Here is a 15,397-nt window from a genome sequence, read left to right as displayed (position 1 = left end):
TATGATCAAAATGTCATTCATTTTATGTAACATATAATGATTAAAAGAAAAAAGAAAAATATTTTAAAGATTGAGGCATTACAAATGCCATTAGATAAAAGCACATTAGAGACCCCCAAACCCCACTATATACATGCTTCTTATAAGACATAATGAAATCACTAAGAGCTATATCTCATTCCCCGTTAAATTAATGCAGCCTAGCACTTTGAAGCACACCATAGGAACAGACTAAAAAGAAACAAGAAAATGCTATCAAAATTAAAATTAGCCAAATGAACTTTTTTGATTTTTTTAGATCTCCGATCACAAAAAAGATGAGCCGTGGTCCACACAGCGAGTATGAGCCAATTTTCCATAAATGCATGTCCATGCAATGGTTCTTTTCCATGCACGTGCTTCTTCTATTTTTTTCGATGGGACAGAATTATCTTTCACTGAAAGAAAATGAAAGGAGAGACATTGCATTCTCCATTATTGTTTTGCTAAGCGCTTGACATATAATTGATTAAATTTTTTTTGTTGGAGATCTAGAAATTAAAGGAGTTACAATAGTGGTACTGATCAAGGCCATTTGTGTGTGTTTACATGGTAGTATAAGTGATCTAACAAAATTATTGTTACAAAAACAAGACAAATGTGCGTATATATGATAATCTCGTTCCAAAAATTCTATCAAGTTTATTTTTTTCGTCCCTTTTAATATGTCCCATACACTATAGAATAATAAAATTTAACACGAAAACTTGCGATAGAGATTAGGAAAAATCTGTTGTAAATCGATTTTCTTCTTGTGGATTTCAATAATTAAGTAAATGTTTTTAATCAAGTTACATTTTTAAAATTCCCCTAACATTTTCTATCTTTCAAAACAAAACACTTATAAAATTATATTTAAATTGAAAACGAGGTGACGAATTGAAAAATAAAAAAACCTCGACAAGCTCATTCAATTTACTGGCGAAAATTCAGATTTATGAACCACATTCGTTCAACACTTTCTCATAAAACCACATTTCAGAGGGAAAAAACCCATTTGTACCTGATGGCGATAGAACAGATGCCAATTAACTGAGATAAGTCGTATTCGTCGGGCCCAGCTGACTCAGACGCGTTTTTCCAAAACACGTGGAGTCCCTCTTGGTTATTTCTACCTTGATATTTTGACTATACGTTGTCACATTAGTTATCATGACATTTGTTACGCAATGTTCTGCAGTTTCTTGTTTCTTTGTTATTCACCATTAGTAGTGTTAGGTTGTATGCTGGTAGATGATTGAAAGCCTTTAGGACTTTGCATGCGATTGGCATTATTTGAATCCACGTGTTTTAAACTAAATTCCTTTGCTTAATGGATTAACGATTCAGTTGAGTTTGAGGTCATAAAAGGGGCTTCGTGGGTATCAAACTTTAATTTTAATTTGTGATTATTTATATATGTGTGCCTATATGTTGTATAACATGTCAATTTGGGGCGTGAACCCTTTTAACTATATTATATATTGGCAGCATTCTTTATAAACCTTCTGGTGAGCCAAGCTAAGGAGTCGTGGATATTCTAACCTTCCCTAGCTAGCCACCTTGTTTGTATAAAAAAAAATCTCCGGTAGCGCTTCAACAAGAATTGAATTTTTTTTTTTGGGTAAAAAAAGGGCATTTTGATAGTTTCACATCAAAAAATAATTTCATTTTTATCTTTTAATACTGAATTAAAATTTTGGAATCTTTTGGGACCTATTAAAAGTTAAGTGGCATATGTCGGAGTTAAATGGATTTTTCCCTGTACAAATTGCATATTTATTGGCTTCCATGTAAATGACTAAATGTGATACTATCTCATATCTTTAATATAAGAGCTAGTTTTCACCAAAAAAATAATATAGGAGCTAGTGAGGAGTTGAATTTGGTCCTAAATATAATACCGCAATCTACTTTGTCTCCTTTTTCTTATTCAAACTAACTTATTGATTGCATATGTTAAAAGAATTTGCATCAAACAGTAGTTTCAATCAAATAATTCAAAAGGGTATTTTGACAAAATTAATACATAAGTTTGACAAATAACTAATTTAATTACTTTTCTTAATTTATCCAAATTAATTAAGTACATCTTATATTAAGGGCTGGAAGTAGTATAAAATAAGACTCCAAATCTTATTTCTTGCCGTAATAAAATACTTAATGATTTGGTGTGAAAACTGTAGCTTTAGTTAGTGGTAATTTGTATTGAGCATTCTATAAGCATTTTTTAAGTTTCAACATGTGTGCACCAGTGTAGTTATGGCAAACGTGTATCCATGACTGAGAGGTGAGAGATGAGGTTTGGCCTGTGAATTGCTGATCATGGAAATTTTTTCACATTAACTAACCGTTATGAATTGTTAGATGTATACCACTCTAGTCCTTATTATTTGTCATTTGTAGGACTTTTGTCTCACATACTAAAGAGAACATTAAATAGAATAAATCTTCCATTTTTGACCCCATTGATGAGATGGATATTGGGAAAACATTATACGAGTTAATTAATTTTTTATTATAATTAGTAAGAGTAAAATTTAAAATGAAGCATTAAAAAAGATACAAGTAACTAATAAAAAAAAAATCCCTCTTATAGATGACAAATAATAACAACCAGTCCATGTGGCCTTCTGACCACGTGGAATATATTTATGATCATCGTCGGATTCTGGTTGAACTATATTCCACACGTTTCAAATTATATGTCGAAGTTGACACGCTATTTGAAATTTGTAGGGTGTCAAGCTATCCACCACAATTTTGTATTTTAAGTTTTATATCATTATCGTATTATCCTACTCTGGTCCTTAATATGATACCTATTTAACTAATTTAATTAAATTAAACAAGTTGGGTAAGTTACTTAATTATAAGAAATATGACATGTTTTTCCTAAAACACTATAATTATCTTCTTTAAAGTCCTCCCTCCCTCTCCTACTTGATTGTGGTCAAAAGAGTATAAATAAGGGTAATTAAGAAAAAAAATGATAAATATAAAAAATAGGTTTTAAATTTAATACCAAGATCAATTCAACAATTAGGTCATTTATTAAGGATGGGAGAAGTATTCTATAATCACTCTCCATCCTCCCATAGTTTTCAGGTCAAACAGCCTACATGTGCTAAAAATTATGGTTGTGGACCCTGAAAAGATACTACTCCTGTCCCAAATATAAGAATGAGTTGAGAATTATATTTGGTCCTAAATATAAAACCTTAATCCGCTTGATTTTTCAAATTTATAATGTTTTCTCCAAAATATTCCTATTAATTGTAAGGAGTAGTTTTTACCAAAAGGTATTTCTAACTTAAATAATTAAATAGGATAATTTATGAAAATCAATGTATATTTATTACAAATAACTAATTTTTTAATCTCCCCAAATTAGTTATCTAGCTTCTATATTAAGAATTGAAGGTAGTACTTATATTACTAGGTATTAGATAATCAACAAAAGAATATACTCATTTAAAAAAGGAAGTGAAATTGCCTAATGATTACCCTAGTGTCCCCAGGAACTAATATGGGATTATTTTTTTTTTTTTTTACATATGAAGCAAAAATACTTACATGTCCTTCATTTAAAACACCTGATGTCCCTAACAAATACCAACTTTTGCATAAAGAATGAAAAGAATAACTTAGCAAGCAACAAGTTATGTGTGTTTTTTGCATTAGGAAGTTTAAGCAACAAGGTGCATATAAGGGCGACAAGAACCGAGCGATGACTTTTTTTCATAGCAAATCACATGAAAAGTTAGCCATTAACAAGTTTTAAGTTGGAAGCTACATAAGAAATGACAATGAACTTTTGCCTAACAAATGATAAAAATAGCTAAGCCATTGACAAGTATTTTCGCTCATGTTTTACATGTTCTAAGAAGGGATCTGGGTATGAATAACAAGAAAAAGTTAGCGAATAACAACTTTCACATAGCCAATGACAAGAATAGCTAAGCCATTGACAAATATTTTCTCTTGTGCTTTAACTAGTTTGAAAAAGGTACTCTTCTGGTCTTAAATGCAAGGCCAATTTGTAGTGTACTTATAAATGACAAGAACAATTGGGGGAATAACAATTTTCGCGTAACAAAGCTACAAGAACAGCTTATTGGATAACAAGTTTGTTCCTTATTATCACTACAAAAAAATTGACTTTCAGCGGTGACAAAAGTCGCCGCTGAAAGTACAAAAGTCACCGCCGAAAGTTTTTTGCGGCGACAAGTCGCCGCTAAAAAGTCATTGCCGTAGTAGCCGTGGCTGAAAACTTTCAGTGGTGACTAAAAAGGTCGCTGCTCAAAGATACTTTCAGCGGCGACTTTTAGAAGTTAATGTCGCCGCCGAAAACACTTTCAGCGGCGAGTTTTTTGTCGCCGCTGAAAGTAATGCCTAAGAAGAATTGGCTTTACCAATGCCACGTCATCGTCTCCGACCGCCACGTCATCACCGTCGACCTCCACGTCATCGCCATCGCGGCCACGTCATCACCGCCGACCGCCACATCATCACTAGCCACCTCCACGTCATTGCCATATCACTCCTCCTCGCCACGTCATCATCTAAATATTTTCACCTTAAATGTGTCTTCTTCCAAGTTCGAACTCGTGACCGCCTCCTTTCGTGTCCAACCTTCTTGCCGCTGAGCCAGATTGAATTTGTTTATTAATATTGTAAAATAAAATATATATTATTATATTATACTTTTAGCGGCGACGAAAAAAAGTCGCCGCTGAAGGTTCACTTTCGGTGGCGACACTTTTGTCGCCGCTGAAAGTTTTGGTTTCAATGGTGAACTTTCAGCGGCGACTTTTTTAGTCGCCGCTGAAAGTCCACTTTCGGTGGCGACACTTTTGTCGCCGCTGAAAGTCTTGGTTTCAATGGCGAACTTTCAGCGGTGACTAAAAAAGTCGCCGCTGAAAGTCCACTTTCGGCGGCGACAAAAAAAGTCGCCGCCGAAAGTCGTCGCCTAAAGTCTGTTTTTTTGTAGTGTATGCTTTGACAAGTTTTAGACTGTGGTGCTGCATATATATTACACATAACAATAGATTAGCCAATAACAATTTTAACTTCAAAAATGGCAACACTAGGTTACCAACAACTCTATATTTTGTGCTTCTGCAAGGACAAGTTTTAGATTGTAGTGCTATAAATGAATCACGACATCCCAACGAATAACAAAAGGGGTTAAAAGTAAGGATCAAATGAATTTTGGAATATGCACGTAAGAGTGTATATATCTTAAATTTGGTATTTTTTGCACTAGACATTAGATCTAGATAGAAAAGTTATATCTCATCACAAAGTAATTAATGAAGCATATGGTTCCTATGACTATCACTCTTATTGTACGTTAGTAACTCTTATTCAACAAGGTGCATGAGGTGGTGGTGCTCTTGTATGCACACAAATAGCCCACGCTTACACTTGTTTATTCACAAGTGTTTTAGAGACCCCACTAAAATTTTATTGGAATAGCCCCACACCAACTCATATAGGTGATTTCGTCACGGTAAGACCGCACTTTATGCCGGCTTGGGGCTTCTAATATACCTTTTTTAAATGCTTCTTAATGCCCTTTGTAATATTCACGCTTTTCAAATATTTTTCTAGTTTATTTTATCATTATTAGATTCTATATAGAATGAGTGACATTTTGACATCTAATAGGAATGAAATGTTGTGGTTTTGAATTTTTTTAATTATTTTTTAAAATGAAAAATAAAAATGCACTATTTTAGGGGAATATTTCTTTTGAAGAGAAATAGTGCAGTTTTGAATTTTTTATGATTTTTTTAAAATATAAATAAAAATTGCTATGGGTATTTTTACTTTCAATGCCCCAAACCCCACTTTATACATGTTTCTCATAAGATATAATCAAATCATTAAGAGTTATATCTCATCCTCCTATTAAATTAATGCAGCCTAACATTTTCACACACACCAATGGACAAACCAAAAAGACAAGGCAATGCTATCAAAATTGACAAGTGATTTGTTATTAGCCAAATGAACTTGTTTTTCAATTTCTTGAGATGTCCGATCACAAAAAAGATGAGTCTTGTCCATAGACCCAGCAATCATATGAGCTGACCAGTGTGCACGCAACTGACCTACTCAAGGGTTCCTTCTTGATTAGCCTACTCCCCTGCTTCTTGTCTTTATTTTGATGGAATAGAATTCTCTTTCACTCAAAGGAAATGAAAAAGGCAACATTGCATTCTCCATTATGATTGTTAAGCGTTTGGTATTTAAATTTGCTTATGTAGAAATATAGATATAAACAAGAAGCATGTATTGGGTCAAATTTATGTTTGGTTATGGGTCATTCTTTTGGAGCTCCACGAGTTTAACTATTAATTCATATAGAGTTTACACTACTAGAGTCCAAACTTGAGTGGCATAGCAGAGAAATATATGTATGTCTAATATATATTTAATCTAGATAATATAATTTAATTTAATTCAAATTGTTTGACCAAGTCAAACAGATCATGATCTTGCTCAGATATTTGATTGAAATATTCTTTAATATCCACTTAAGGGCGAGTCCAAGCCCAAATATTTAACATATCCAACTCGCACTTGATGGGCTAGTCATTGTGCAATTATCACATCCCTCTTGGTTTGTACTTAGTGTTTGTCATGATTGTGTGGGCACAATGTCTTCAATTTTTGATACTTGTGTATTAGAAGCCTTTTATTTAGGATAAGCACACAAGGACATCCTGGATGTACCTATATGTTTAAATATTGCCTTGAAGGCCCTAGATTTACCCATATATATCATCCATAGTGTACCTAGTCCCTCTTGAATTAATTCTTTATTAACTCAAATTGCTTCTTCATACACTTAATATCCATACTTACAAGTTGCTTAGACAACTTAGTAAGAGACCAGTGAGAGACACTAGCACAGTTGTATACTTTAGGGTAAACCTTCCTTTTGACTAATCATTAATTGTGTAACGTACTCCAAGAACTACTAGTAACTTAACCCCCCTTTTAAGGCAATTTAAGATATATTTTTCTTTAAGGCTAGCCATGGTAGAAAAAGAACTTGAGTAATCCATATGACGCTACCATGGTTATAACAACAATCATGAATTTTAATGGTTTAGTCACATATAGCTATAAAAAGAGGCACACACCTGATTGATCATAACATAATTCAATTAAAATAAATAGATTCTAGAAGCTCTATTGTTCATAATCAATACCTCATAGCACTCAAAACCTTAAGTTTCACGAACTAAAAATCATAGTACTCAAGTTTTATCAAAATCCCTAAAAAATCACTATGAATGAATCACATAAATAAATGCATAAAAATGTCCTAGAGGTCACAATATACGCAATTCAACATAATGGCAGTAATGGAGATGTTACAACTCATTGATGTAGCCTTACTTCCTTTAAACCTTTCTTGACGTCCCTCCTTTAGAGCTCTCACCTGGAAAAAATGTGAGAGTAAAGAAGTAATCCTTTCTTGATTTATATATGACATGTCATTTCCACTACTACAAAAAAGTTCATTTACGTCTGTTCTGATGGTCCTTTTTCGTCTGTTTTGAAGGGGATGTAGATGAAAGAGACGTAGATGGGAAGTGAATATTAGTCTGTTGCCGAACAGACGAATATAGTATAATATATTCGTCTGTTTAGATAAACAGACGAATATAATAATACATATTCGTCTGTTACAATAACAGACGAATATGAGTTGTTAATTTCGTCTGTTTTGGAACAGACGAAAATATTATACTATATTCGTCTGTTCCTCTGAAACAGACGAATATAATACTCTATTTTCGTCTATTCAAGTTGAACAGACGAAAATGTTTTATATAAAAAAAAAAGCGCACAAAACTGAAATTTCCCGACTTTTTTACAGAAAATCTTGAAAATTTTTCAAAAAATAAAGTACAGCCAAATTCAACAAATTCAGACCTATTTCATAATCCACAATCCAATAATACACTTACAAGCCCTTGTGACATTCTAATATAGTTGTCATCATCATTACATAATAATCCAACAATTCAAATGCAGATCTATTCCATAATCTACAATCCAACAATTCAGATGCAATTCCATAATCCACATCATTACATAATATTTCAATAGATTCAGATCCATTCAAAGAACACATGCACAATCCTACACAATCCTAGTAACATTCTAACATGTTTTAACAATCAAAATGGACCTAGAAACTTCAATATTACCATCCAAGCTGGTAACCTCATGTATCATTTTGAGTGTAAAACTCTTGAAGAAATTGTCCTGCCAAATGATCTCGGATAGCATCAATCTCTTCATTATCATAACAACTTTCATCATCAAAGATCTGCAAGTTATATAAATAAGAAGTTGAATTCATCAAAATAAGAGAATTAAAGAAAAACAATTCAATAGAAAAAGCAAATAATCATAATTAAACGAATTATTACCATCTCAAAATTTTGAATACATTCAGACTCGATAATTTCATATATGAAACGGATAATATAATATCTGCACTCTGCACTTCCTGGTTGTCGATGACATTGTAAAATCAAAGTGAATATGAATATGTATATATGTAGTTGATGATATTAAAGAATTGAAAATATTCTTACTTTTGGTTTGTGCCAAACAGTCTTGCCATTTTTTCCCTCACGTTTCCCTCCCCGTATATAATATGTTTTAAAAGCCCTATGACGAAATAGAAATGACTAGGGATTAGAATAACTTAATGAATTAGGAAAACAATATATTTGACCACAAAACTTACGTGTCGAAGATATGTTTCATTTCCTTGCTTGGGGGACGACCCAATGAATCAAACCAGTAAATGATATTATCTCGGAGACAAGGAATGCACAACGACCAATGTCCACTGAAACATAAAAAGAAGGAAAATCAGTGAAGGTTCTTTGAAAATTAAATAAATATAAATATGCAAATAAAGATATAAGCTACTTACTTTTCGATAATTGGAGCAAAATAACAAGGTAAGCGAGTGTCTGCTATGGTATTATCCACATATCTCATCTGGCTATCAATGTTATTCTTCAAAGGTTGCAAAGCAGCTGGACACATAAATCCATACAAATGTCCCTTTCCCGTAGAAGCGCACAAGTTGTGAAAGTAGCTATCATATATTTGATACAAAACAAAAATTAATTCATACATATAAGTAAAAATGAGCAATTAGAAAATATAAATCATAAAATAAAATCACATTATTGCCAGTTGAATCCATGCAATGTCCAGCTGATCCAGGGATAGAAAGTCCTTGAGATCCCTCTGGTCCAAACCAAAATGATATGTGATTTGTTCTCCCACAATCCCACTAGGCATTTGTATATTGACTTTGTTAACTGATTCATAAATGTCATACAGTTGTGCCAAACAGGAAAATTTAGTAGCATCTTCAACGTCCTAATAGAAAAATAGAATAAAAATAAGTAACATAAATAGTATATGAAAGAGAAAATAGAAAATGCTTGCGTTTTGTACCATTGGAGATATGACATAAATGAGTCTTTTAGGCCATAAAATAAAATGGCCTTTTGCTTCGCCTAGCTTGCCAACCTCGTCACTAGGAAACGGCAAATCTACATCTACCTCCTCCTCTCAAACAGCCGTAACCGTCACTTTGACCGAGTCCGCTGGGATTTTTTTATTATGAATTTTAGACCCCGTTTGTGTATCTAATGGCATTGGCAACAACACGCATATTTGGGTCATCTAAATAGAGAACACATGGTTCTCCATTATTTAGTGGGGGGCTAGGGTCAAACGAAACTGACGGCACTTGTGGATTGAAACTCCCTTTTGTGCTGCCATAGGCTGGAGAATTTTGAGACCATGATACAAATAAAAGAATAGAATTAAATGGAAACAATGTTGACAAAATTCAAAACAAAATTATTTATGTTGTGATTATATACCTAAGGTGTACGGTCTTGTGGTTGAAATTGCCCAATTTGCATGCTAGAAACTAAAGACCTCATCTCCTCCCGAATGTCGGACATAAACTCATTTTTGAAGAATTGACGAACCTCATCACTTGTCATAATCTCTTCACGAACTTGTGCTCAAATTTTGTCCATCAGGTCAGCACTTGGGACACTTCTGCCTGTAGAGCTTTGTGAACCGGAACCAACATATTGGGTTAAACCAACTGTCTTTGATAATCCTCTCACTCGACCAGGATGGTCTAACTTCCCAGTTGCAGCTGCCAGGATATCCATCTTTCCACTTGGAGTAAAAAAACCTTGACTGCTCTGCTCCTCAAGTGCATCCTATAACGTACAAGCAATAAATGATAAGTCAACAGAATGTGAACACTAATTTAATTTAGATTGTTTTAATTCAAGTACTTACAATTTTTTGAGCAATGTTAGCAACAGTCTGATTGATATATCCACCTTTCTTCATCCTTGCATACTTCCAAGTTCTATGTTGAGAAGGCGGAGACAGGGCTTGAACAACAATGTTGGGGTCTAACTTTGCAGCTTTTTGCATTTTTTGCAAATCAGTTTCCATAATCTCCTATTGTGCCTTTCTGTAACCGCCATGAGACATGTAATGCTGGTACAGATTTTTAGCTTGTTTGTCTTTATTTTGAGCACTTAATTTCTACAGAAAAGAAACAAAAATGACGTTAGTTCAATGAAATAAACTAGTTTATATGGTCATATTCACTAAGTAGAATAAGTTTACTTGAAATTCAGGAGCTAGACGTGAAGCCACAAATTTTCTCCAAGTGTCTTCATCAAGAAATGAATAAATATCACATGGATTTTCATCCTGTTTAGGCCCTCGAATGTAAGTACGAGTGAGAATTGTCTTAAAATCTTTCCATCGCTCGCGTACTTGGTCTAGCCACCGTCTTCTCATCTCCTCTGTGGGAGGGATATCATAGGTTTGCTTTGAAGTTCATTGGTAATGAATGAAATTAGAATATTTATTAGTAAGAAATATTATTAAAAAGTATAAGAAGTTTATGAAGTTACATACCAACATATCTTGCCAAATCGCATCCTTCGTTTTAGGGGGTACTTCTTTCCAGCTAGAATACAGAATGCTCACTTTGCTTTGACCTAGAAGGCCTACGTAGCTTATGAACCTATCTGCTTCTGGACCAACCGGATTCATATTATCATCAAAATCCACATGCTTCCTCAGAATTTTCCCGTGATGTACTGCTAGCTTTGGCATTCACATGGTGCCTCTACCCCTTTTTCTATAAGGTTCATCGTGCCCTTGATCTCCATCGAAATTGTCCATATTTCTATCATCATCCTCCATGTCCTGTTAGTAAACCAGAGTGAACCAAGTGAGTCAACTGTAATGAAATCAATAAAAAATTAACAAATAAGAAACACAAAATTCTAATATAGTGCATAACTTTTCCGTTAGAGTCTTACATTATGTATTTTCCCATATTCCTTCACAGTGATCATTCCTAACAGCATATTCATCATTGTCATCTACCAATTCTACTTCATTCGATAGAGGTGGATTTGTAGTGAAAGGTGATGTCCCATCAATACTAAAGGTTGGATCACTGTCCTTTTGTTTTTTACCTTGAAGCACAAATGACAATTTGGTATTTGCAGGATCGGTGACATAAAATACCTGTTTTGCTTGACTTGTTAAAATGAATGGTTCATCTGTATAACCAATCCTATGAAGATCAATTAACGTAAATCCAAATTTTTGATCTACTTGAACACCATTATTGTTAACCCACTTACACTTGAAGATAGGAACTTTGAAATTTGTGTAACTTACGTCCCATATCTCCTCAATAATACCATAATAGGCCATGGATGCCAATTTAGGGTTTTTATCTTTGGCGCTAGAGAAATGCATTGCTTCAGCAACTACCATTACCCCACTATTCTGCACAGTACTTTTCTCATCTTGAGCTTTTGTATAGAAGGAATACCCATTTATATCATATCCACTCCAAGTGGTGACATCAAATCAAGGCCCCCAAGCTAGCCATTTTATTGTGTCAGAAACATTTGTCTCCCTCTAAACCTGTTCCTTGAACCATGCAATAAATCTTGTTATGCTCATTAGCTATCTGTCTATCGCTTTTCTTTGGATACTTGTCCTTTAAAACCTGCTTATGGTTATCTAAGTACGGTTGAACTTCTTTCATATTATTTAAAATGTATAAGTGCACTTGAAACAGTTCTTCACGGACAATACTCTTCACTTTAAGCCCTCGAGTTCCCTTACCTATCCTATCGTCATGTCGAGCTTGTGCTTCCACTCCAGATAGATATCCTTTGCAAAAGTCTATGGCCTCTTCAGCTACATATTTTTCAACAATTGATGCCTCAGGTCGATAAGGATTCTTAGAATAATCCTTTAAGACTTTCATGAATCTCTCAAATGGATACATCCATCTTAGATATACAGGGCCACAAAGCCTCACCTTTCTTACTAAATGCACTATTAAATGTACCATGATATCAAAAAATGCTGGAGGAAAATACATTTCTAGTTGACACAGAATAACATATCCCTCTTTTTCCAATTCATCTAACTTTTCAGTGTCAATAACTTTGCTACAGATAGCATTGAAAAAAAGACACAGTTTAGTTATGGTGTTTCTCACATGATCTTTCATAATACCTCGAATAGCCACTGGTAATAGTTGCTGCATCAATACATGATAATCATGAGATTTCATCCCGACTAACTTTAAATCATCCATCGAGACAAGCTTTTTCATATTAGAAGAATAACCCTGTGGCACCTTAATGTTATGCAAACACCGGCACAAGCTAGTTTTCTCTGCTTTTGACAATGTGTGTGCCGCTGGCTCCAAATAAACCCTCTTACTACCCTCTTTTAGTTGCAGATGTAACCGTTCTCTTATTCCCATTTCAGCCAAATCTAGTCTCGCATTGATTCCATCCTTAGTTTTTCCTGGTATGTGCAAAAGAGTACCAATAAGGCTATCACAAACGTTTTTCTCCATATGCATCATATCAAGACTATGTCTAACATCAAGATTACACCAATATGGGAGATCAAAGAATATGAATTTTTTTTCCAAATGTTCTTCTCACCTACAATCTTTTTATTCTTACCAAACACGACATCAATTCTTTCCACTTTACGATAAACTTCCTCTCCAGTTAATGGCTTCGGAGCCAATCCATGTTCTGGTGTACCATTAAAAACCTTTTTCAATCTACGGTATGGGTGGAATCGATCAAGAAACCTCCTATGACCCAGATAAACTGTTTTCCTTCCATGCTTAAGTTGGTGATAGTGTGTGTCCGCTTCACATATAGGACATGCTTTATGTCCCTTTACACTGTATCCTGACAAGTTTCCATAAGCAAGAAAATCATTTATCGTCGTGAAGATAATTACATGCAGCTTAAAGGACTCTTGTTTATGTGCATCGAACACATCTACGCCTTCCTCCCACAATTTCTTCAAGTCTTTAATCAAAGGTGCCAAGTAGACATCGATATTGATCCCCGGCTGTTTTGGTCCCGATATCATCATAGACAACATCATATACTTGCACCTCATGGATAACCAGGGAGGTAAGTTGTAAATCACAAGCAAAACTAGCCATGCACTATGTGTATTGTTGAGAGTACCGTAAGGATTAATTCCATCCATACAAAGCCCAAGACGAAGATTTCTTGGCTCACTACCAAATTCTGGATACATTTCATTTATTTTCTTCCATTGGGGAGAATCAGCAAGGTGCCGAAGATATTTTCCATCTGATATTTTCTCATCAACGTGCCATGTCATCTTTTTTGCCTCTATTGCATTAGCAAACAACCCTTTGAATCGTGGTATTATCGAAAGATACCATAGTACCTTCAAAGGTTGCCCTTTAGTTGTCTCATTAGCATCGCCATCATCACTACTATCTTTATGCTTTTTCACTTTATATCGTGAAGATCCGCATTTTGGACACTCATTAAGATCAGCATACTCTTCCGTGTATAATATGCAATCATTAGGACAAGCGTGTATCTTTTCATAGCCCATTCCCATCCGAGACAAGATTTTCTTTGCCTCATAAACACTATTTGGAAGAACATTATCAGCCGGAAGCATATCACCCAACAATTGAAGTAATTCCGTAAAACTTTTATCTGTCCATCCATTAGTTGCCTTCAAATTGAATAACTTCAATACAGCTGTCAACCATGTATACGTAGAACACCCAGGGTATAAAGCTATTTCTGCATCACTTTGCAAGCTATCATTTATATGCGATTGTGCAGAGAATCCCAGCCCAACATCATGAATCATATCATGCATTCTATCATTGAATCCACCCACCACTTCCTCTTCGTCAACCAATGGCCTTGTTCCTCTTTCGCCATGCCATATCCATCTTGTATATCGAAGATTTATCCCCTCACAAAATAAGTGATCCCTTAAACCATCAATAGTCGAACGTCTCCCATTTAAACAATTAACACAGGGGCAAAAATACTTTCCACTTTTGTCATAAGCATTCTTTTTAGTAAATTCAATAAATTCTTCTACCCCGTCCTCATGCTCCTTGGATGTTCTCAAAGCACTCATCCAACTACGATCCATTCTGTTAATATATAAGTAATTGTAAAAAAAATTAAATTAAATTTAAGATCGAAATCAACATTACTTTAGTTTCATCCAGCTCAATTCCAAGAAAATTTAAGCAGCTCAGCTAATTTCAACAATTTAATCATTCTAAATTAAGCATTTTAAAAAATTTACAAAATAAAAAATTCATATAATTCATATAGATAGCCATTTCATCAAACACTATAACTACTACAAGAAAATATTTAAAACCACTCATTATTCTTTATAAATCATAGGTATCATGAAAACATAAATCTAAATAATAGAAAATCAAAAACTCATCAATTCCATTCTATTGATTATACATGCATCTGCCTTACCCACAAGTTACTTAAAAATCTAAATTACAACACAATCACAAGCTAGCTAGACTCCTAATTCCAACAGTTCATCAAACAACAATAAGCAACATATATGATCAATTAATCTATAAAAAGATATCATACTTACTTATAAAGTGAAGAATGCAAAATGAAGAGAGCTGCAGACTACCAACAAGTGATCTACAAACACACAAAAAAATGTGAGTGAAAGAAAAAATACTTTGGGTGGGATTACGGGAAGTTGGACGTCGGGGTCGTGTGGGGGGGGGCGAGTGGGGATAAGGGAGTGGGGTTTTGGTTGGGGGGCGAGGGTGGGGTCGGGGTGGCAAGGGCGTCCATAAGGACGCGGGGGTGGGGTCGGGGGGTGGCGGCGTCCACGGGGTGGGTGGGGGTGGGATGCGGGGGTCGGGGGGCAGGGACAAGGAGGGGGG

At 34.6% G+C, this 15,397-nt stretch overlaps 1 protein-coding gene across 1 annotated transcript; it reads right to left on the bottom strand.

Moving 5' to 3' along the window:
- Positions 1 to 12,037: 12,037 nt before the first annotated feature.
- On the bottom strand, positions 12,038 to 14,616 carry LOC114757826 (uncharacterized). Its single transcript, XM_028946929.1, has 4 exons — positions 13,370 to 14,616; positions 13,128 to 13,264; positions 12,667 to 12,963; positions 12,038 to 12,342 (listed from the first exon to the last, which is right to left on the bottom strand). The coding sequence occupies exons 1-4, from the start codon at positions 14,614 to 14,616 to the stop codon at positions 12,038 to 12,040; spliced, it is 1,986 nt and encodes a 661-aa protein (XP_028802762.1).
- Positions 14,617 to 15,397: the final 781 nt, after the last annotated feature.

The sequence above is a fragment of the Neltuma alba genome, unplaced genomic scaffold, assembly GCF_004799145.2.
Source record: "Neltuma alba isolate B1F8T4 unplaced genomic scaffold, ASM479914v2 tig00010654_pilon, whole genome shotgun sequence".
NCBI lineage: Eukaryota > Viridiplantae > Streptophyta > Magnoliopsida > Fabales > Fabaceae > Neltuma > Neltuma alba.
The sequence above is the reverse complement of the archived record's forward strand: the minus strand, read 5'-3'. Positions and strand labels throughout refer to the sequence as shown.